The following is a 25,065-nucleotide window of genomic DNA, read 5'->3' as shown; positions in this document are numbered from 1 at the left end:
GCCACGCGCCTGGTCTACTGTCCACTGAGTCGCTTTGCAGCTACACACAGCCACCAAGGCCCTGACGAAAGGCTACGGTTAGAGAGACTTGTGGGTTTGGAGAGTTGGTGCAAATTTTTGGGGTCTAATAACTACCCAGGATGGGGTTTGGGTAGGTACCCAGGGGTTTTTGTTGTCCACAATCCCCAGAAACCTACTAGTCGTGTTGGCCATCTTGGACTTTTAAGATCAAACAAATCATCATGTGTATTTAGTCTCACAGAGCAAAATGGGTTCAATAAAGAGCCAGACTTTTAAAAACGAGAGTCCCACCCAGCTTATCTATTTGTTTATTTATTTGTTTTTGCGGCACATTGAAAGGACTGCACTGAAGTGGTTTGACGAATTGGTTTTCTCTTGGGACACCACTCAAGAAGGCCTTGATATTAATGAGTGATTCGATGAATGAAGTTCTCTTTTATCTTTGAAACTATTAAAGCAATAATTAGCGAGCGAGGATGGCGAGAGAGGAAGCAGCAATTAATTGGCTCCATTGCGTCCTCGCATTAGAAATGCATCATCAGCGACGGTAACATATGCATCTAAAAAGTGGGGGTAGCAATTATGTCACGGCAGCTGACATGCCGATAGCAGTCATGCCTGTTCTCTGCATATTAATCCACCGTGTCTTTTGGTGTTTTTTTTTGGCAACAGAAGACACGATATCAGGTCCCAGGTCCCTTTGAATATTTTTGAGATGGTTAACTGCAAAACCAACACAGACCACTAAAAGTAACCAAAACTTGTTGTCAATTTATATTAAACCATCATTCAGAATGAAAGGGGAATTTCTGAAAGATGATATTGTAACATTTATTTATCCCCAGATTCAGTGCTTGTAGCTCTCAGCCTTTCAAATCCTAAAAAGCAAACCCCAGAGTATTAAATTGCCTTCTACTGGTATAGAAGCTCGTTTATACCCGGTGGAGAAGTTAGTAGGTTGGGACTACATGTATTTCAAAGCCAGACCTACTCAAAAAGTTAAAAAGACAACAAAAGGAAACAAACTGAGCGACAAGCCTCAACCACAGTCATGCCTTTAGGGAAAAGTATGCTAAACAGTTTCCCAACGCTAACAAGCCAAGCAGTGATCGTATCGCTATTTTTATCTGATTTTCACTTAACAGGAAGCCTTTCGGCTCGTATGCACGTTCAGAATGTGCAGAGCAACGAATTCGAATCATATACTGGAAGCTGCAGCTTACTGTTTTCGAAAGGTTAAACGGGCCCATGTGTCTTGTTTTGAGTAGACGTCACTCGTGTGTCAAACTTCTGCAATGAATTAAATATTCCAAGGCTTTTTCTAGATTGTCAGATGTTATGGCCTTCCATTACATTTCTATAGTATACAGTACATGAAATGTATTTTATGATTGGTCGAGTTGGCTGCTATGTTACCAACTTTCACTCCAATAATTCCACTAATACTGCACATTCGACCCAATCAGAAAGGCTCTTTCCCCGCCGGGATCTACCCTCAGGCTCTTCTTCTAATTGGCTGATGATGACATCACCCCTTTAGCGCTCTGCCTATTGCTGTGCAGACTGATTTAATATGATCAGCCAGAAAGATTCCCATTCACACTGCGACTCACAGAATGGACAGTGCAGCTACACCTTCGATTCGGGTGTTGTCCACGCTGAAAGGTAGGCTGTTATTTTTAGCGTTGATATTGTAACGAAACAGGGTAGGCATGAATGCCAGTCTAAGTCATGAATTATTAAGCATTGCGTTGACCAATCAGCGTTGCGTAGAGCACTAGGTCTGGGCGCTTGCGGCGTGCTTAGAACGCGCACAATCAGTTGGTGAGTTTCGCTGCTGGGTCGCAGAGTGGCAGGATCGTGGAGGACGCTATCTACCGTTCTGTGCTGTGACTGTGCGAGGTATAGCGTGGACGCTGCACCTGGGGCGCTGCGTGTAGTGACTATAACTGGTAGGTGTAGTAGCGAACCGTATTGGGTCTAGATTACTTTAGTGATAGAGCTGAGTGTCGTGAACCTAGGCTGGGAGCTAGTGGTCTTTGCTGTTGGATTGCTTGTCGTCTGTAAGCACTGATAGTGGGGTGACGGCTGGAAGACAATCTTGTCATTGTGCTAGCTAGCCTTGAGGTTTACTTGATGTACTCAGATCGCTGTGAGGGTAATTTCCCTTTCGTTAGATCGACCCTGTTTTGCATGACACTCTGTGTTATTTGTGTGAGGGCTATCACTATTTAGAGAGGTAACCCTTGGGTTGTAGGCTAGCTGTGTTTAGCTGAGGTATATTGTGTACATAAACCTTGGGTGATTTATATACCTTATTGATTTTTATTGCAATAAATCAAATACTTGATTATTGTCCTTGGAAATCCTGTGTCACTGTGAGGTTTATTTAGGTTTCCCTGTGTTTCATTACTGTATAGCCAGATAGATCTAGTCTTTCCTAATTGGTGGTAAACTTCCACCCAACGAACTGCCCCTAGGCTTAGTCCGCCGTTCGTTTACTGATATCCCCCCTTGTGTCAGGGTAGCCGCTCATCCTTGCTCAAGGTTAATAAATATATTTGTGGGGTTGGGCCAGGTCGATTCCATCCCTGATCCGGCCGGTTACTGGGTCCACCACAAGAGGTGTCAGTTGCATTCGCCACAAATGGTGTCAGAAGTGGGATTTTTAGGATTGAATTGTGATTTTATCTGGTTGTAGAGAGTAATAGCATAAGGGAATTTCTTTTGGAAAATTTTGTCAGTAAACCTCATTGAGGTGCACTGTGAGGGTAATTGTAACGAGGTAGGCGGGTTATGCTTACCTGGGTAGTTACTGCCCTGTGCGTCGTGTTCCTTGTTGGGTTAGTGACATTGGTGGGGATTCTGTTTAGGATTCGAGCAGAGTTGCGATCCTTGCGACGTACTGCAGGACAGCAACTGCCAATCCTGTTGAGAATTCACCAGGTGGTAGTAGGTACACAAGGGTTGGTAAATTCCAGAGGCTTGGGACTGTTTGTCCCGCAGCCTGAATTTGCCTGTGAGCTACCAATATCGCCAAGTGGCCAGTGGCCGAGTCTAGAGAGTCTAATTGAGACTGAGATTCCTGCTCAGGAGGGAACTCCAGTATGAGCGAGGTTAAAGACAGTGGTGTTGGCTCGATGGGGGCTGACAAGGGTTCTGTCCTGGATGACCTGAACCGTTCAAGAATGGAGGTTCAGTGGCTCAAGTGGGAGCGGGATCGTCTTTCCGCTGAGCTTGAGGCTGTTAAAAAAGGTTCACAGCCTGAGATTGTGAGTGAGGCACATACACCTAAGGGGAGGGATATGCCTCGCATAAAGGTCGACTCGGAAGTCGACTGGAGGTTGCCTGAGGATACCTCAGGGTATGCCTCATTGAAGGCACGACAGCGTTCCTGTCTTGGTACATCGCCAGAATTGGTTCCAAAGGAAGTGCCGAGGCAAGCTGAGAGTACGCCTGTGAGGCCTATTCCCATGCATAGTCCTAGCACCAACCCTTTTTTGAACCGTGAGGTTGATTGCGCCAAAAAGGAGCGAGAGTTACACAGTGAGTTGTTGAGTTTTCTAACTCGCCCAACTGTGGGGGAATCCAACAAAGTTGTTGGTGAGGTTGACTCACCTAGGGAGGGGCCCTGGTCCCTTAAAAGGGAGTCTAGGTTAGTCGGTGGTGGGGTTCCTAGTAAACCTCAGAGTAAGCCTCACAGGCCTACAATTACCCCCGACCGATACAATGGTAAAGTTCTGTGGAACGATTATTACCAACATTTTGAGGCATGCCGCAAGGTAAATATGTGGAGTGAGGAACAAGCAGAAGAATTTCTGGCTGCCATCCTTCAGGGTGATGCCCTGCGAAGTCTGGGTGATGGTTTAAAGAAGTTCACTTACAGTGAACTGGTTAAGGTGTTGGAGAGAAGATTCGGCCCTGGTCGACAGGCCGAAAACTATTTGGTGGAATTGAGACACAGAAGACAGGGGCCTAAAGAGACTCTGCAGGAGTTGGGCCAAGCAGTCCGTGATCTCACGGTGAAGGCTTACCCTGAAATTCCTGAGGAGGCCCGAGAGCGCCTTGGTAAAAATCATTTTGTCGATGCAATTAGTAGTCAGGTTGTGAGGGAAGGCGTTCATCGTGTTCGTCCCAAAACATTGGACGAAGCGATACAGGCTGCTCTTGAGACCGAGAACTTCGAAAAGATTGAGGTTCAGAGAAGAGCCGAGGGAAAGCCCGCGAAATTCGCGAGGGCTATCGACTCTGACACTGAGCGGCGTCTTCAGAAAATTGAGGAAAATGCTGGTCATCAGTCAAAGAGATTAGACCAAATGGTTGAGTTGCTGACAGGACTCAGCAAACAAGGTCTAAGCCCATGTGGACAGGCGAAGTCCCCTCCAAGGCAGTCACCAAAGCCTGGGAGGAAGAAGCCTAGTGAGTTGAAGTGTTTCAAGTGTGGGGATGCTGGTCATTTCGCTCGTGAGTGCAGTAAGCCTCACAAGCAGAGAAGTGAGCAGGGAAACGTCAGCCAGCCGACCGGTGGGCCCGCGGGCAGGCTGGATGTTCCAGAGGGCCCAAGCAAGGCAGGAAGAGGCGGAAATCAGAAGGCGGAGAGCCTATAGGCACTCAGCCTAAGTTGGGTGTTCGGCCAAGATATGGGTTGTTCATAGATGGTGTTGTAAGGGGAACAAGCTGTAGGTTCCTGGTGGACTCAGGGTCTACAGACACATTGGTCAGTAGTCGAGTCTACCAGGAAATGGCCAAAGAACGGAGGCCTGTGCTAGACATGGACAGCACCAACATTCAACAGGTCGATGGCAGTCAACTGTCAGTGATGGGTGTTGCCTGGGTTGATGTACAATAGGGAAGAACAACTTTCCCAGTGCGAGCAATATTTGCCGATGTCAAATATGACGGTATATTGGCATGGATTTCTTGTTGCCCACTGGCGGAAATTTAGATTTCCAAAGTCTCGAATTGGGGCTGAATGGTGAGCGGCTGAAATGTACAAGCAGTACCGGAGAGCCATTCATTGGAAGGTGCTCGTGGCTGAAACCATGGGAATTCCTGCAGGTCATGAGGCTGTTGTGCCTGGCGAGGTAGCCACTATCTGTAAGGCAGATGATCTGCCAGCAATCATTGAGCCTGTGGGAAGTGGAAGTGAATTGGCTGAGCGAGGCCTAATGCTAGCCAGAACACTTGTCCAGTCGAGGGCAGAGGTTCTTCCTCTGCGGATTTTAAATCCAAACAAGGAGAAACGGGTTGTTCGGAAGGGGACAGCCGTTGGCACTATTGCAACAGTGGAGGTTGATTCGGTTGCTGTTGCTAGTCGGAAATGTACCGGTGAGGTTGGAGGAGACCTCCCGAGGCACCTGCATGATTTGTTTGACCGTAGTAAGGTCAACCTTGATGAGGATTATCATGCTGAGGTGAAGTCTTGCCTGGTTGAATTTCAAGATGTCTTTTCTTCGGGTGAGCATGATATAGGGCGAACAGAGGTGGTGAGACACCAGATTAATACTGGTGATGCCCGGCCAATCAAAGAGAGGCCAAGGCGCCACCCTCTGTGCAATCAGCGGGAGATTATGAAGCAAGTAGAGGACTTGCAGAAGAGGGGGATTATTGAACCGTCTGACAGCCCCTGGGCTGCTAATGTGGTGTTAGTCCGAAAAAAGGACGGGTCACGTCGACTTTGTGTTGATTATCGAGGCTTAAACAGGGTGACCATCAAGGATGCGTACCCTGTGCCTCGGATTGACGAGACACTCGATGCTCTTGCGGGTGCCGAGTGGTTTTCGACATTAGACTTAGCTTCGGGATATTGGCAGGAGGATGCCGGTAGGAAATCAGCTTTTGTGGTCCGAAATGGCTTGTATCAGTGGAGATGCATGCCTTTCGGCCTCTGCAATGCCCCAGCCACATTCGAGAGGCTGATGGACAAAGTAATGGCAGGCCTTCAGTGGGACACCCTGTTGATATACCTGGATGATGTCATTGTATTTGGCAAAACGGTCAAGGAGGAGATCGAGCGACTGAGAGTCGTTCTCTCCAGGTTGAGAGAAGTTGGGTTGAAATTGAAGCTAAGTAAGTGCTTCTTGTTCCAGAAGCAGGTTAACTACTTGGGACACATTGTGTCGTCCAAGAGTGTAGCTACGGACCCCGAAAAGGTGCGAGCCGTGGCTGAGTGGCCGACACCTAAGTGTGTGAAGGAAGTGCGAAGCTTTGTTGGCATCGCTTCCTACTATAGGCGGTTTATCCGTGGGTTTGCTGAGGTGGCCTCACCGTTGCATACTTTGACTGAAAAGTCAAGAGAATTTGTCTGGACAGAGGCTTGTCAAGAAGCATTTGAGGAGCTTAAACAGAAGTTGCAGGCAGCTCCTGTTTTGGCTTACCCTGTGCCAGACAGTGACTACAGGCGAAGAGAAAGTTATCGCCTATGCCAGCCGCAAGTTGAGTAGGGCTGAAAAGAACTACTGTGTTACGCGGCGCGAGCTGTTGGCGGTAGTGGTCTATTTGAAACAGTTCAGGCAGTACCTGTATGGTAGGAAGATTGTCCTTCGCACTGACCATGCTGCCCTCCGGTGGTTGCTTAATTTTAAGAGCCCCGAGGGCCAGCTTGCTAGATGGCTTGAAGTCATCAGTGAGTATGATTTGACCATTCAACACCGACCTGGACGAAAGCATGGGAATGCCGATGGGCTGTCCAGGAAGATCTGTAAGCAGTGCGGTCGGCATGATGATGAGGAGGAGGCAGTGGAGGTACCTCAGGTACCTGATGAGTTTGAGGGTGCTGAACCTCCTGGTATTTTTGTGGGTCAGGGAGAAGTTGTTGCTGATCCAGGAGTTCCAAAGGTTGAGGTTAGGGGTATTTTTGCCCAACCTTGTATGCTGAGGGATGCTGTTGGGCAAGCACAGCTGGAGGATCCCAGCATGAGTTGGATTGTCAAATCTAAGGAGGAGCTGAGCAGTAGACCTCTTTGGGAAACTGTTTCAGGCACCTCGGCTGCCCACAAAACGCTATGGTCCCTCTGGGACCAGTTGCAAATGCGCAATGGGGTGCTTTGCAGAAGGTGGGAGTCCGACGATGGGAAGTCAGTCACATGGCGACTGGTACTTCCGAGGAAGCTTCAAGAAGAGGTCCTTCGTGAGCTTCATGGTGGTCGGACGAGCGGTCACTTGGGTGTCACAAAGACACTGGCCAAGGTAAAAATGCGGTATTACTGGCCAGGAATGACCGCTGACGTGAGGTCTTTCATAAGACAGTGCGAACTTTGTGGGAGGAGGAAGTCTCCTGTAAAGAGGAGAGTTTCCCCCTTACAACAGTACGTGGTTGGCGAGCCCATGGAAAGAGTGGCTGTGGACTTGCTGGGGCCACTGCCCCGGAGTGACAGTGGCAATTCTTGGATCATGGTGGTCGGGGATTACTGCTCCAAGTGGATGGAGGCATATCCCCTACCCGATGCCAGGGCTGAAACCGTGGCAAATAAATTTGTCACCGAGTTTGTCTGTAGGTTTGGGATTCCTTTGGAACTGCACTCAAACCAAGGGACAAACTTTGAGTCGGCTGTCTTTGCTGAGATGTGTCGGGTTTTGGGCATATCCAAAACTCGAACTACAGCGTACAACCCAAAGTCCGATGGACTGGTTGAGCGATTCAATAAGACTTTGATCAACATGGTTGCTGTGATGATTGAACCAAACAGGAAACAGCGTGACTGGGATGAGTGTCTGCCATATGCATGCTTTGCATATCGGTGCATTCCGCAAGAGTCGACTGGTGAGTCTCCGAATATGATGATGCTGGGGAGGGAGACCAGGTTGCCAGTGGACTTGGTAATTGAGGGTCCTACCGTGGAGGACCCGGTAAAAACAGATTTTGCACGAGGGTTGAGGCAGAATCTGCAGGAGGCTCATAGCAGAGCTAGAGAGTGCCTGAAACAAAGTGCCAGGCATCAAAAGCGGAACTACGACCGCAAGGTGCATGGAGGAGGGCTGGTGGAAGGTCAGTTTGTCTGGCTTTTCAATAAGTCCAAGAAGAAAGGGAGGTCCCCGAAGTTAGAACTTTGCTGGGATGGACCATTTCTGGTGGTCAAGAAACTCTCTGATGTAACTTACAGGATTCAACGGAAGCCTGGAAGTAAGGCTTTTGTAGTTCATGGAGACAGGCTCAGACCATACACTGGCGAGACCCTAAAACCATGGCGATATGAGCCGAAGGTGATTGAGGAACCCTTGATGCAGGAAATAGCAAGGGGTCCCCAATCTATTGGCGTAGAGATTGTACATGATGGAGTAAGTAAGGTTCATGGAAGAAGTGAGGAGCCTCCTGAGGCTCAAACGGTTTGTCCTTCAGGATACAAGGACGAGGGGAATGGCCCGACAGAAGCTCCCAGAAGGTACCCTCAGAGGGAACACCGGCTCCCGGCACGATGTAGGGAGGATTTGGGGAAACTATAACTGGTGTTAAAAGTTCCCCAGGAGGAGCAGATGGACAGAGACGAGGAAGGGAAACCAGCGAAGAGGATGAAGGTTGTAACCATAGAAGAGAAGATCTTCCGCAAAACCTTCCTCGATGGCAGGCTGATTCGAGAAGAAGTCCACCACCAGGCATACCTGAGACCTGTTGATGCTAATGAGTATCTCACAGTTGCAGAAGACAGCGCTTAGGTTTTTTTGCTTCTACCTTTCTTTTATGACTAGCAAGGAAAAGCACTTTGTAAATATGTTTTGCTTGTGTTACAGGTTAAAGTTAACATTTCTTCAGTGTATTTTGAAGTTTGAAGTGTTGAGGATCACTAAAGGTTTTGCTACTAGTTGAAGTTTATTTTTATGTCAGAAAAAAAACAAGGACGTTTTAATTGTATAAATAGCAGGAGAATTTTGAGGTATATTATGAACTTAGTGGAGAGTACACTTGTGAATAAATTATGCTAATTGTAACGAGGTTTATTAGGTAAACCTCAGGTTTGCTTTGTATAAAGTTAGTGATTTCCACATTGTGTAAGTAATGTATATCTGTACTTATAACTGGTGTGAGGTTTATGGACCTCATGGCAGGGGTTATAACTGTATAAGGTTTATTGATCTTGGGGTTTAGGTAGACCTCATGTTGTTGTTGTAATTGTATAATAGAGCCCTGTTTCTTATAGTTTTAGATTAAGCCATTTGGCCCGGGACGGACCAAGCTTAGCTGGGGCCTGTGTAACGAAACAGGGTAGGCATGAATGCCAGTCTAAGTCATGAATTATTAAGCATTGCGTTGACCAATCAGCGTTGCGTAGAGCACTAGGTCTGGGCGCTTGCGGCGTGCTTAGAACGCGCACAATCAGTTGGTGAGTTTCGCTGCTGGGTCGCAGAGTGGCAGGATCGTGGAGGACGCTGTCTACCGTTCTGTGCTGTGACTGTGCGAGGTATAGCGTGGACGCTGCACCTGGGGCGCTGCGTGTAGTGACTATAACTGGTAGGTGTAGTAGCGAACCGTATTGGGTCTAGATTACTTTAGTGATAGAGCTGAGTGTCGTGAACCTAGGCTGGGAGCTAGTGGTCTTTGCTGTTGGATTGCTTGTCGTCTGTAAGCACTGATAGTGGGGTGACGGCTGGAAGACAATCTTGTCATTGTGCTAGCTAGCCTTGAGGTTTACTTGATGTACTCAGATCGCTGTGAGGGAAATTTCCCTTTCGTTAGATCGACCCTGTTTTGCATGACACTCTGTGTTATTTGTGTGAGGGCTATCACTATTTAGAGAGGTAACCCTTGGGTTGTAGGCTAGCTGTGTTTAAGTTAGTCGGGTGGTTAGTTAACCACGTGAGGCATTATGTATTGCCTTGTGAGGTATATTGTGTACATAAACCTTGGGTGATTTATATACCTTATTGATTTTTATTGCAATAAATCAAATACTTGATTATTGTCCTTGGAAATCATGTGTCACTGTGAGGTTTATTTAGGTTTCCCTGTGTTTCACGGAGCCGTACCAAAGAAAGGGCGACACGCGGAGAAAATCATCACCACATAGAGTCCCTAGTCATGCCTGAACCTGTACGACGGCTTTATGGTAGGCAATACATCCCTCAGATGCCCTCTTTAACTACATTTCCTCATGCTGCTGTGGAAGTACATTAGTAGCCACGCTCCCAAAATAACTCCCAGCAGCGAATTGGATGTTTTCTTAGTACCAGGTCATTTCCCGGTCACATAGGCGTCTTTTGGATACTGATCTTTCAAAAATTCTTACTCTGCAGAGGTTGGGGTCTGGCCAATGGGAGTCTACAGGCTTGTGGTTCATGCCTGGGTGCAGGTTATATGAAACCTTTGTCTAATTGGCCCATTGGAAAAAAAAGTTATGACCCTAAAAGGAGGCGAGTACTATAGGCCTATTTTTCTAGCAGCAAATCAGATGCTAATTAATGTGAAGAGCCAGCTTTTAAATACCAAAAACGTTTCAATGGTTAAGTCATGTTTAAAACATTTTTTCCGGTAGGGGGTGGAATTTCAGGGTCAAGTCAGCATCTGAACCACGAACTGTATCACCCTATTCCATTTCCCTCGAGGTTTCAAATAACCAATAAGCAGCCAAAAAGTGAAGTATTTGTAGACTGTATATACACCATGATAAAGGAATATTAACATGAAGTTTGTAATTACATGTATACATGTCCAGATAAATTAACCTTGTACGGTGCAGTTCTTATCTGGAGGCCCGTTTTTGTAGGTGGTAGGCACTGGTTTAAATTTGTGACTTATTTCCCAAGAGTCTGAACCTTAGAGTCTCCCACTGGAAATCTCAAATTTCGAGTCATTTATTTAAATATAAAGTATAAGTTTCTTCTGACATTTACGCGTAGTGTGATTATTTTTAGTCATTCTCTCAAAATCTTAGCTTTCGCCTCTTTCATTCAAAGTAGGAATTTTCAAACCATTCACTTGAAGTAGGAACTTTCAAGTCCCTCACTCAATTTTCCTGTCATTCATTCGAGGTAGGAATTTTGGAGTCATTCATTTGAATTCTGAGGTTTTTAGTCATTCTCTCAAAGTCTAATTTTTCAGTTATTCACTCGAATTCTGAATTTTGAGTCATTCACGAAGTCTGAATTTTCAATTTTCGTTGGGAAAGGTTGGCCTATATTGAAGTGAAAAATAATTTTAAAAGAAAATCCAAAGGAAATAGAAATGGTCGCAAATTTCTTTTTCCATATGGACCAACAAGTTGCTTTTCCAAATTCATTTTTCCCAAGAGTTGATAAGAGTCAGGTTTCCGAAGCAGTCATTACCAGGTCTGTTGCAAGACAGATTTTGCACAATATTGTTTTAGTGCACTGACCTTTCAGGGGGTTCGCTGGAAACAATTTTAAACTACACAATTGTGTACAGAGTAATTCGACAACTAGAATTACAAGCCATTACTGCGGTGGCACAACGCGCGTAGACACGTGGTACGCGCGCGTTACATGCCTCTTCGACCAATAGGATGTCGTGATTTGCTAAAATGCACGCGCATGTCAAGCCGAAGACTCTGTGTGTGAATGCGGTGCCACAGCAGTCGCGGCATCTAACCAGATAAGTGTATAAGCACAAGTTTAGTCTGACGGTCATTACTTATGACGTTTCAACTTTGTGCGTAGGCCTACTCGACCGAACCGAACGTTTACCTTTTTCTAGCTTCAAGTTTCCTTATTCGAGTTCCCTGTTTGAAGCTGGGGTTATAAAAACTGTTGGTAGTTTTGCTTGTTCTTTCGTTTCTAGAACCAAAACCGAACTGAAACACATGGAAACTACCAAAAAGGATATTTAGATATATCTATGGCCTGTTGGTGTTACACAATCCAGAGATCCGGCGTTGGTTCACTGATGAAACGGGAACCCACCTTTGGATGGAGCCAACCAGCCTTTGGATCACCGTTCGTGATCCAGATCCGTGCGAAACAGACAGGCCTATGGTTGTCACACTTCACTGATCACAGCAATGGCCCCATGATGTAGCCTTGATCCACCAGTCGCTATTCTAGCTCTACCTCTGTTGACATGGTTACCAATGACATCAGCCTGTTCAGTTTCCCGTACGCAACGGAATGTCATTAGTATGAGAATAACAGATAAATGCGAGCAGCAGACCAACCGATTGCTGCTTCAATTTCATTTTTTTTACATCAGAGCTGCCTGCACAGATAGGATTTGAGGGTTGGAGGGAATGAGAATATAGGAAAAACAAGCAACTTACGCAGTAACATCTGAAGAAATGGACAGAGCTGCAAAGTTAGTGCTGATCCTGTCTGCACTGACAGGTAGGGCTTTTATCGGTTAATATTGGAAACTTAATGTATTTTCTCCCCATGTTGCAATGATTTTTTTTTTCAAATAAGTATCGTCTGTATTCTTTTGGCATTTAGCTTTCGGCAAATAATATTCTGTAACATCAGTGTTTTGGTCATATCGACTGTTATCATTTGATTCCTTCATTTACTTCCATCCTGCCTCAGAAATATGCACGCTTCATCTTTCAATTAATTTGCTACTCTAATTGATTCCTTGGCTCAATTGTTTTAGCCGTGATGGCAAAAATCATTCCATCCTGCAACTTTTGTCTCTGCCAGAAAAAGACATCTGCAGTGTCACTAACTCGTGCTTTTTGGAGTTGCTCTTGCTAAACGCAAAATGTTTACATTTGTATACATTTTGGAGTCAACTGTAACTTTTCGAAAAAGAAAAAAACAAACAAACAAAAAGCAAACATGCGGTTCAGTTGAAGTTCACAGCAGTAGATCAATGTAAGTTGGCTGATTTCAGTAATTAAAAAAAAACACGTAATCTGAAACAGACTAGAAATGCCTCCAATATTTGAAGCACAAGACCAAATTTAGCCATATCTTCTCTCTCCGAAGTCTTCTTTATATCAATGGTCATTATTTGCAGTCAGCATGTTTAGTCAGAAACGTTGCACGTTTTTTGGCATCCTGCCAAACAACACATAGCTTCCCCGCTTTAGAGAAAAACTGGGGTGGATCATGTCGGTTCATGAGGACTTTCTTAGGGTTTGCACTGTCTGGAATGCCTTGTATGGTATAGCACCCAGTTCCACGAGCTCCAAAGCCAAGCTGGGACAACTTGTGAACAAGAGCGGGGCTAGTGTACCAATTGTCCATGAAAACAACACGTCCCTTGTTTTCCAGTCCTTTCAATAGGTCGATGACAACTTGGCCTGAGGCTGTAAGGTGGAGTTGATGATTGGGTTCAGCGTTTGCAACAGAGTGGGAGACGATTTGGTCTGATGGAGCCTTAGATCAAGGACACACCTTCCAGTTAGACGTGTAACCGATTTGCGACTCGTTCAATACATTGTAATAATAATGACTGAGACTAGAGTCTAGTTGCAAGGCTGGACACGTGTACATGCCTTAGGCCTACCTGAAGTTCGGCTTGGGGGTGCCCGGTGGCTTTGATGTGGTCGCCACTGATTCGTCATCTTTTTCTTCTGATGAGGACGAGGAGGAAATTTCATCGGAGGATATTTCGGAGCCAATATCTGCTTAAATTTCGTCGACAATGTCCGAAGCCGCTGCCATTTCCCCTCTTGGTTTTTGTAAGGACGCGCAAAGCCATTCCGTCCAATCAGAGCGCTCGAAACAATGTCAAAGGAGTGAGGGCGCTATTTACATTCCCGTTGCTGGCATTTTGGTCTATGTGCGAATGAGGAATGTTGGTGATTAAGTGACACTGAAATCGTGTGCCACAATGGCTCATTGGTAAAGAACCCGCATGCCACATTGAGCCCAGCTTGCACTTCTGGGGCTGAAAGAGTTAGACTTCCAAATGTTCTTTACCTCGTTATAGGATATGGCATAACCGTAACGTGGAATTGTCGGAAATATGTTCCAAGACGCCAAACGTGTACAAGACGAACGCAAAACCCAAAACTAAGAGTTCTGTTGAAGAATTGTAATTATTCTCGTTCTTTCTTCGGGACGGTTCTCAATAAATACCTCTCGAATGAAATTCAATGCAACGCTGCGACGCGAGCTTCCTTGATAATATCATCTTTTTCTCTTGCCAAACATGAAATTAATCATGTTTTACTCTTGTTTATTGTTGCTGTTCTGAAAGTCATTCTTCTCTCGATTTTTCTCTCAAAATTTGTTTTTGAGTATAAATGTAATTTAGTTTCTATTTATTGGAATTGCTCAACTTTTCCAGATTGCCTTCCTCGCAACCTCTAATGAAATCGGTTATCACCTAATAATAAACAAGTTTGCACTGTCTTCCTGTATTTCTGTTATTGACACCACAAATTCAATCGAATGTAAAATGCTCACATCGAGGTCTTCTCATGTATAGGTAGCTGTGGCGGTAGTTGGGCAGGTTCCCCCGGGGTCTTTTGGAGTGGGCCTGCCATCTAAATGCTTTTGCAAATCAATTTCGGTGGCCTTGGTAATATTAAAATACCGCGTGTGAAACACTCCTTTTTAACGGGAATACACTTATAATCGTCTAGATTATTGATGACATGCTGTAATTTAAAAACGTTCGCTCGTTTTTAGTTAAGTAAAAAGAGTGAGTCTATTTTAGCACAACCCCCCTTTTTATTTTTAAGTAACCAAAAGATGAAAATTTGAGTTTTTAAAATAGTTTTTAAAGCTAAAGAATGGGAACCAATTTTAGTCACCTGGCTAAACATCAAAACAAAGACATTTGTTTTCTGCAGACTTTCCTGAGTTAACTTCAGCGTATAAACCGTCCGTGCGGGAAACGACCAAAGCTATAAATAGCTATGTCAGCGATCCTTAATCGCATTTTTTACTTCAAAGGTAACAAGTAATTATGCAATTATTATGTGAAAGGTATTCTCGCCTGGCCGGTACTTGTATTGGGGATTGATACCAGTTACTTGAGTCATGCCTTAGATCTGAAGAGCATGGCCCTTTGTAGGTCCGTTCTATTTTTGTTATCGAAGTGTTTGTCTTTTTAAATATTCAATGGAAGCTGTAATCGTCCCTTGAAGATACCCTTATCTCCAAAAATCATGGTTAAAATTAATGTGTGTGTTTGGGATTGTCGTATGTGTTTTGAGGTACATGTAATGACAAAGCGCCACGTGTGCTCAGCGGTTACAAAAATTACAATCCTTAATATTATCCAAGGATAGATGCAGAACAGAAATAAATCGTTTTTTTTTTCGGGGGGTGGGGTGAGTGGAGGCCGAAGCATTTGGAATTTTCAGTGTAACTTTTTTTCTACTGAATGCAGGATTGTTTGCTTTCCAGAGGAAATAACCCTTTTCTTTATTGTTTGTCGAAAACAAATAATTTTGCCCTGGGCCTTGCTCTCCTTACGCCCCCTTCTTCAGTGAAAGTATCCAGACAAGTAAATGATAGTTTTGTCATAATTACTGTTTTCATTTAGTGAAGATTTGCATTACCATGCATGTTTACAAACCACTTGAAATAAGCCGTGTCATTTGATGTAAGTTTGGCTATTATTTTCTTGTATCATTCATATAGTTTTTAGAGCTCGTTTAAACATTTAAACCATTCTAACAGTTGTAAAGTACAGCGGTTTTACAATTTCAATTTGTTTTATTTAACAGTCCGATTGTTATAGGCGTTCCTGACGTTTTAATGTTATATATCACTAAAACAACAAGGACCTATCTTTTACAAAATATCAACATCACATTCACCTCATTACATAAGGCTCAAACACACCAATAAGCTTTAAAAAGTCTTAGAGACAAAATGGTAAAGAGCACAACTTCTTCAACTGCTAATCTTACACGTATCTACGAGAACCTCCGAAGGGAAAAAAATCATTCAGAAACACCCTCCCCATATATCTTGGTGTATGTTACATTCTCACTTTTTGCTTGGATAAACTTAGATTTATAAAACAGGTTTTCATGGCAAACACTGTCGGTCACTGATCGAGCTAGTTCTACAAAATGCATTTACAGTTTCGTCTTTACATTTTCTCGTCTCACCTTGCAAATTTTGCGTCTGAAGTCAAAATGAGCGAAATCCTAAAAATGAAAGGAGCATGACACTCACTGCATAATGTCGGGTCTCTTGAACAATATGAGAGGCAACAATCAGCACGGTCAATAGCAACTGTCTGTCTGACGTATTCCTGCGGCAGCCGGTCAATAATTTCCAAGAAATCTGTCGTTGGATTCAGCCAGCTTGAATTGTGTGATACAATGTAGTAACCTACCCCGGAGTCAAATCCTGTGGTATATCGGGGAGGGGGGGCAGAAAGGAAACGTGCGTCTGAAGGATTATTTAACAAAGGCATTTCATAGGCGAGTAGGAAAGAATAATCAGTGTACAATTAATATTTACAAATAGGTCATTTGGGAGACATTTTGTGGTAAATTGTTCAGCATTAGGGACACATTGGCTTTTACCGTCCATATTTTGAGAGATGATAGTTTAGGGCCTAAAATGAACACATACAAAGTTTGGTTCAGATCAGATTAGGGAATATTGAATTATGAGACAGTAAAGTCTTATAGGAATGTCTCCCTAAAGACTAATTAGCGGTAAAAAAATTATTCATACCCCTTAGAAATGTTATTTTTTTGCAAAGAACGAAAGGTGGGCACATAATACTTGGGGCATAATGAAATACTTTAAGTTGTCAGGTATAAATGACAAAAGGATTTGGTTTCACCTCATTTGCATAACAAAGAGAATACTTCATTAATTAAATTCTGACATTCATACCCTTTCTCAATAAGAGTTAATATCACAATTAATATTAAACATAGTTATTTATCAAACATTAACACCTAAAAAAAATCAGCAGATAAAATCAAGGATGTGAGAACTGCGAGTAAATGTTTGATGCTTTCTTCCCAACATCATGTTCAATGAGCCCGAAGTCGCATTCGCTTTTGAATCGCCACACACACACCAAAAGCTGAATGCACCCCGCTGGTCAAATACTTGGCACCCTAATACTGTATCTTTAAACTGCTCGATGTTAACTCCAGTCCACCAAAACGATTAAGTGCTACTGCTAACCAGAATGTCGGCAGCTTGCCAGACCAACGGGGCACGCTTAGAACACACGAGCCGAAAATTGTTAGCACACTTGTAAACTATTACCTGTCTTAGGAAAAGGTTGATTGATCATTTAACTCTAACACAAGTCACCAAACTTCCGATTGATGGAATTAAGCTTAGATCTTACGATACATTGCTGCTGAATTGCGCCTCCACCGTAAGAAAATCTAATCTAAGGTTATTATTTTGAAGCTTCCAAACACAGTTATTATTGAGCATTATCACATAAGCACATATAACTTCAACACAAAAATGTATTTACACATCTGAGTTCAAATAAACCTTTAACCAACGTTGACATATCTAATAAAGTATTCTACTGAGACACTACTTTCGGGGAATTAATCTTCCTTCGTTTGTTTAACACCACTTTGCTAAAATGATGCTTGCAAATATTGTGTAGGTTGAACGGTTGCGAAGCTTTTGAAAAGTGTATGTTATGTTTGTAATATATTTCAGGTTAACTATTAAATTGTATAACCTTTGCTGTCGTTATTTAATAGAAATCTAATTTAAAATGCACATCTTTAATATATTTTCCCAAGGTCAGTGTTAGCCTGAAGCCAAAATTACTTCTACTCTAAATTTCGTCCCAACGTAGTTCCGAACACTATTAATCTATAGGGGGATGTAAAAGGTAATTTCTGACACCCGAATCCGAGGAAAAGTCTCCTTTCAATGAAAATAAACATGAATCAGAGACTGCATTTGTACTATGTTGAGAAGTTTTTGCTCAGTCCTAAAATCACCAGCTTTCTTATTTAATTAAGAACGGTTTGAAAACATAATTACGTTGGGGTTTAACTGCAAATATAATAAACCATTAGACATACTGTAACTAAGCATGATTGTGTGCATTTGTACGCCTAAATGTGTTTATGAAAGTGCTACCAATTTTATTAAGCAAAGACTTGAAACAAACACTTAGGAGGATCCATTAAACTAACACCCAATTTTGATTATATATTTAAGGTTCAATTGTTTTATCATTTTAAGGCAGAACATCACCAGAAAAAGCTATTTGAACTTCTCCAAAATAATATTTTTCTAACCTGGTACCGCAAACACAAATAAAAAAAAATTCAACAATTACTTGACGCTTTTCTTGGTTTAAATGAATCTACACGTTTAAGGTCAGTTTTATATAACAATTTATAATTATGACAGACTCCAATTTTGCATTACTTAACTATTTTCGTCGATAGCATATTCACTGTGCCTCTGAACCTAATACAGTAAAACTATTGAGCTGAAAAATCTTTACAAAAATATATTCCGAAAAGGGACACGGGTAACCAGTAGAAGCCACGTGCACTGCAGACCTTTTGAGACTAGTTCTCTTTTCTTTATTCAGCAGAGATATTTAAGTCCGAAAACTTTTTTCCTTAATTTACGCACATTTTTTCTCATGTCACGTTCTGATTTGGAGTCTTCAGCCAGTTTATTGGCCAATGCATAGATTGACTTTGCAACTTCTGGTATGCAGCCATTTTCAAGGTTTCCAAGAGATGAAATCAAAGTTTGCAAGTCAAAAGCTATTGAAACGACAGAAAGGACGACAGTGCCATAAGCCAATCCCTTTCCAATCTTAGTTACAGCCTTAATTGCTGTTTGTCCAGCAACGTTCCCAGCCTTTACAGCCACCGTTCCTACCCTAACGAAATCATAAACCGAAGCAGCGGTTCTTAATGCCGCTTGCCCACTTTGATTCATTTCAGTCAAAGTCGAATCAATTTTTACCAAGCGATCTTCAATTTTTTTACCCGCAGCACAGTCATCTGCAAGTATCTTTTTTGCCCTCTTCTCTGCGTCTTTCGAAACATGCACTTCTACAAGTGTACTTCCAACTGTGATCGCTCCACCAGCAGCTCCTATTGCGGCACCAGCAGCGCAGATGCCGACAGCAGCACCAAAGGTGAAAAGGGAGGCAGCAACTCCAGCAATCGTTAAACCTCCACCCAATAGGCCAGCTGCACCACCGGCAGCCTGAATCAAAGGACAATTTGAACACATTATAACGTGCGTGTGCGTGTTGAAGTACGAAACATATTCTTGGAAAGAGTACATGAACATTCTGATGTACCGTTGCAGAAAGAGTTAAACACTCACTTTATAGCTTCAGGAACAGCTGAATAAGACAAGAGTTATGAAATTTTACATGGAAGATAAGGTTAATATATGTTGTTCTTCGCGCATTTGAAAAATCACGAAGCTGGTAATTTTATTTTTCAACATAATATTACCTGAGCCTTCTGAGCCTTTCTATAAACGTCGGTAAGATGATCTGCAACACCCCTCAGCATTTTAATTGTTTCCTCTCTAGAACGAACGTAGCCCACTGCTTCCTCTTCCAAAGCTATAAAATCATTTCCAAGCTTTCTCTTAGTATCTGTCGAAGGAGGAAAGTTATAAGTGCCAAAATATTAACAATGTTGTGAGACACTAGCTTAACGTTTCAAACGTTAATTGCAGTGTTGGGGTTTTGTGATGAGGAAAAATTAATATACAGCAAAAGATAGGATACATATTTATTGACATGAGATCATGCCAGATATTAATTCCTTTAAAACTTTGATGGTGGATAGATAATGACCTACAAACGTGTCTTCTTATTGATCGTCATCTGAAAGGGAAAATTAGCTTACGTTTTACTCGGTAGCGCTTCTTACAATAACAACGCAAAGATACCAGACCAACCCCGACAATTAGGACAACGCAAGAGCAAGCGACGATGACAGCGACGGGAATGGTATGTGTCGCAGCTGCTGCAAGTAGGAGAGAGAACAATAAAAAACTGGATATATTATATTAATTATAAGTTCGTCATCTCCTCCCACCTATTCAACTATTGGACTGGAATCCCTTGATAACTACATGTATAGGTTAAAACTGATTTTAGCAGAAAGGAATTATGCATGCACTTTCACGTGCATTATTTTGTTGTTTTATCTAAGCTGCAGTAATAGAAAATGTTAGCAAAATAGAGTACAAATTAAACAAATGTTAACTTTACAAGTAATATAGAACACGAGCACATACATGTCTTAACTGAAAAAGAATATCAAGTATTAGGGAAGCAGCGAATTCTTATTTTTTGTCAAAATCTACGATTCTTGAACTTGAACTCATTTGAGGCAAAAACGACAGACAAAGGGATAATATGGTATGATTAAGTGTCCGGATTCACACGATTTGGCACAAAAATTTGGTTAAAATTCAAATAAATTTTACAAACTTGTTATTTTTTTCAAAAAAATTTGCACTTTATATAAGTCTACTTCTTATAACCAGGAAAACTTATTTTTAATAGAAATCGATCAAATATGGCAAAACCATTTTTTTTCAGGTGAAAAATAAAATCGTTATGGGGTTACTTTAAACCACTTTTTTTACATTTTCTGACTCAGAGCACAAAATCAATGCCACTGAAAAATTAATTGATTGACATAATTTGAATTTGTCATGAAACGGTTCGTTATATTCAGTTTCCTGGAAAACGATGAACAAAAACAATATTCCATTTTAAAATCAGAGCGCACCTGTTGCACCCAGTTGCCTGCTCTAGTTAATTAAGCGCAAATCTTGCGCACGTGCACTTCAGTAATGAACGCCGTGAATACAAGTGTGCACACAATGGTACGTACAATTTTCACAAAATTAGTGTCAAAATGACAGCAAAAATATTGCTCTAAATCATCTAACGGTTAAGCTCCTGGGAAGAGCGCTTCATGTGGCGATATAGGACAAACTGTCCAGGGATGCAGATTTGCGCCCAGGCTCTTTTAGGTTAATACAGCCAAATGGCTGGAACAGGAATCAAACACTCTAGACGTGCAATTATGAAGTCTGATCACTTTGAATATGGTCGAGAAGACCCTTTTTTTCACCACAAATTTTCCATAGCGATCCACATTGCTATTGATCTATGGGGTTTTCCTCATGTGACTGCATCATTTTCGTTTCTGAACAGTTTTGAATTTAATGGGATCAATCAGTGTTGTATGACTTGAGTCCAGGACTCAGACTCGAGTCAGACTCGAGTCACATATTGGATTTATAAATGACTTGGGCTCGGGCTCGGGCTAGGACTCCACCACGACGATTCGGAACTTGAGCTTGTTGACTCGTGTCATGTATTTAGTCATGTACTTTCAATATATATATTTACGGTATATGCCGTAGAAAATAAAATGGTATGCACCCATGCTATCACTGCTTTGCATGCATGGAGCACCGTTACGTTTCACATTTTCCACTTCCGTGTACGGTTAAATATCCACTGATCAGTCAACCAGACGCGTCATATATTCCGTATCCACAAACTGTGCGACGGTAACCAGACATAAAAAGTACCCACAGCTTTTGCAGTGTACGTAATTAATCAGCATAAACAAAACAGATAACACAAAACGAATTTACAACTTTGATCATGGTTCCTCCATGGTTTGATACACTTAGAATAATTGGCTGAACAACTTGATTCATAACTTGTGACTCGGACTCGAGGCTTGTGACTGGGGACTCGAACTCAGACTCGACATTGCCGTCTCAACTACACCACTGTTCTACAAACTGTTCTAAATATGAAAATATTAGAATCCCAATCCTAAACCCGTGCGTCAGCAAAATTTCAAAAAGAATGTTTTATTTGGTATAAAACGATGTCCAAGAGCTGCCAAACTTACCCTTTATTGGAATCCTGCTAGTGCGTAATTTTAATGTGTTTTTATGGGGTAAGTTGAGTAATATGTACAGCAAAGGAGCCCTTCTAGTTTCCCATACATTTAGTTGCGCATTCTTTTTCAGATGACGTCATTTCTGTATTACACACACTTAGACATTTACATCTGGTGTTACATTTCTTCCTTTATAATTCGTCTGCTGTTTTTGATTTAATTCTTTCTTTAGACATTTGTGGTATTTTAAGTCTAACCTGTTCTGCAGCAGACCCCATGTATTGTGCCTTGTACCCAGTATTCTTTTGATAAGATGTTGCCCAGTGGGCTGACCGGTTATGTAATGGCTCTTTTATTATTTGCTTGGTGCACATGTATTTAAGAAGTGGGTTGTGCCATGCCCAAAACAAGATCAGGTCATGAGTATTTATTAACGATAATGTGTACTTCAACCAGGTACCCAGAGGCAATTCCACTAAGATCAATCAAGGCTAAACCAGTTGGCGAGGCTCTGAGAGGATTTTTCACTCGTTTTGGACTACCAAAAGTTATTCAGAGTGATCAGGGTAGTAACTTCACATCCAAATTGTTCCAAGAACAGTTACGCACATTAGGCATCGATCAAGTTACTTCCAGTGCGTATCACCCGCAAAGTCAGGGAGCTTTAGAGCGTTTCCACCAAACTCTTAAGCCCATGATTAGGAGTTACTGTAGCGATAACAACAAAGATTGGAATGAAGGAATTTCCTTGCTGTTATTCGCAGTTCGAGAAGTCGTTCAAGAATCACTGGGGTTTAGTCCTTTTGAGCTAGTTTTTGGCAGGACTGTAAGAGGACCATTGAAACTGATTAAGGAAAAATGGTTGTCTGAGAAAACCGAGGAAAACGTCCTCAACTACATTGTGAAGTTGAAAGACCGTTTGCATGGAGCTTGTGAGTTGGCCCAATCAAATATGAAAGCCTCTCAACAGTCAATGAAAACATGGTATGACAAGAAGTCAAAACAACGTAGCTTCAGCCCTGGGGAAAAGGTTTTACTCTTATTGCCATTACCAGGTCAGCCATTGCAAGCTCGTTATAGGGGACCGTATGTCATTGAACGTAAGATTAATGATGTAGATTACTTAATCTGTACACCTGATAGGCGTAAGTAAAAAAGAGTTGCTCACATTAATATGATCAAACAGTATCATGAGAGAGCTCTTGAGCAGGACAAAAAGGGAAAAACTGCCCCTGTTTGTAATGTAAATGCTGAGATTGTAAATCCTTCAGAAAACGAGGTTGAGCAACCCACCGACATCCACATGCCGGTTTCAGGTTGAAAAAATCACAAGTTTTGTCAAACTTGTGTGACAAGCTAGGCCATTGGACTTCTGACCAACAATCAGAAATAAGTAATGTAATACAAGAGTATTCGCATTTGTTTCCTGATGTTCCTGGTCAGACTAGTGCTGTTTTTCATGATATTGATGTAGGAGATGCCACGCCCATTAAACAGCATCCTTATAGAGGGGCCATTTAAGCAGTTACAAATGAACGAGGAGCTTAAATATATTGAAGAGAATAATATTATCGAGGAAAGTGACAGTAATTGGAGTTAACCATGTATTTTGGTTCCGAAATCAGATTCCTCATTTCGATTTTGTACAGATTTCAGAAAGGTGCACTCGGTGTCAAAGTCTGATACCTATCCTCTGCCTCGAGTGGATGATTGCATTGATCGCATCAGCACTGCCAAATTTGTAACTACTTTTGACTTGTTAAAGGGATATTGGCAGGTCCCTCTTACTCCTCGTGCCAAACAGATTTCTGCTTTTGTGACCCCTCAAGGTTTATACCAATACAGGGTCCTCCCTTTCGGATTGAAAAATGCCCCTGCCACCTTTCAAAGGATGATGAATAATGTAACTAAAGATTTACCGAACACAGAAGTGTATATTGACGATATTGTTTTATTCAATGATTCTTGGAGCGAGCACATTGGAAATATTCGTGCTCTGTTTGATAGATTAACTGAGGTAAAGTTATCAGTTAACCTTGCGAAAAGCCAATTAGTTAAGGCTAAGGTTACTTTCTTGGGTCACGTTATTGGCCAAGGTGAAATCAAACCTGTCCAGCCTAAAGTTCAGGCGATTCTTAATTTTCCTCAGCCAGCCAACAAGAAAGATTTAATGCGTTTTCTCGGTATGTCTGGCTATTACCGAAAATTTTGTAAAAATTTTTCAGATGTAGTCGCCCCGCTGACCAATTTGCTTGGCAAGAAAGACAAGTTTATTTGGACAGAGGAGTGTAATCAGGCATTTCAGCTAGTAAAAGGTATGCTAGCGACCGAACCTGTTCTGAAAGCTCCAGATTTCACCAAGCCTTTTAAGGTATTTGTTGATGCAAGTGACAAAGGAATTGGATCCGTTTTGATACAGGAGGATGATCAAAATATCAATCATCCAGTGTGTTATTTTTCAAGAAAGTTGAACAAACAACAAAAGAACTACTCCACCATCGAGAAAGAATGTCTCGCTCTTATTTTATCACTGGAGCACTTCAAGGTTTATTTAAATGCTCCGGCCAAAACCACAACGGTGTACACTGACCACAATCCCTTAGTTTTCATCCAGAAGATGAAGAATCAAAACCATAGACTACTCAGATGGAGTCTTATACTCCAAGAGTTTGACGTTGAAATAGTTCATGTTAAAGGGACAGATAATATCATTGCTGATATGTTGTCTAGACACATGTAAAGATGTTCAAGTTCAGAATTTGGAAATCAACTTACAAGCATGTAATATTACATTATAAAACTTAGAGTATTGTCCAAAGAAATGTTAAATATATTAACTTGAAAGTTTTTCCAGAGAAAAAACTTTCCTTTAAGGAGGGAAGACTGTTACAGATGGGACATTTCTTCCTTTATAATTCGCCTGCTGTTTTTGATTTAATTCTTTCTTTAGACATTTGTGGTATTTTAAGTCTAACCTGTTCTGCAGCAGACCCCATGTATTGTGCCTTGTACCCCGTATTCTTTTGTTAAGACGTTGCCCATTGGGCTAACCGGTTATGTAATGGCTCTTTTATTATTTGCTTGGTGCACATGTATTTAAGAAGTGGGTTGTACCATGCTTGGGTGCACTCATCACACCACAGCCACCCGTTCAGCCAGGGGCTCTGTTCTTTTTTGCAACTGATGGGTGTCGCCAACCTTCATCACTCCAGCCACTGCCCAATTGGCCCTCCAGCTATACACTGCCAGGAGATACAGCGAATCACTGCTGTACTCTTCTCCTTCAAGTTGACGGCTTGCCACATGCATTGCATGTAGAGACAGCGAGTCT

At 42.3% G+C, this 25,065-nt stretch overlaps 2 protein-coding genes across 6 annotated transcripts in view; one reads left to right on the top strand and one right to left on the bottom strand.

The window, feature by feature from the left end:
* Positions 1-25,065, bottom strand: part of LOC110975454 (uncharacterized) — a 110,106-nt gene that overhangs the window by 67,741 nt on the left and 17,300 nt on the right. The window contains exons 5-7 of one of the 5 annotated variants that reach the window (XM_087130197.1): positions 19,704-19,823; positions 19,302-19,447; positions 15,590-19,044 (exon numbers count right to left, since the gene is read on the bottom strand). The exons of the other annotated variants lie outside the window; for them this stretch is intronic. Coding sequence (XP_086986323.1) covers positions 18,409-19,044; positions 19,302-19,447; positions 19,704-19,823 — 902 coding nt within the window. The 3' untranslated portion in view covers positions 15,590-18,408. Of the gene's footprint in view, positions 1-15,589; positions 19,045-19,301; positions 19,448-19,703; positions 19,824-25,065 lie in introns of those variants that run through there. 5 annotated transcript variants of the gene reach the window in all.
* The window catches only part of LOC110975524 (lactadherin-like), a 74,152-nt gene continuing 61,271 nt past the window's right edge, over positions 12,185-25,065 (top strand). The window contains exon 1 of the mRNA XM_087130203.1: positions 12,185-12,288. Within this exon, the coding sequence (XP_086986329.1) occupies positions 12,243-12,288 (46 nt within the window). The 5' untranslated portion in view covers positions 12,185-12,242. The remainder of the gene's footprint in view (positions 12,289-25,065) is intronic.

This window comes from Acanthaster planci, linkage group LG20 (assembly GCF_054643075.1).
Source record: "Acanthaster planci isolate LZ-2023a linkage group LG20, COTS_SCS, whole genome shotgun sequence".
Lineage (NCBI taxonomy): Eukaryota > Metazoa > Echinodermata > Asteroidea > Valvatida > Acanthasteridae > Acanthaster > Acanthaster planci.
This window is presented reverse-complemented; position numbering and strand designations above follow the sequence as displayed.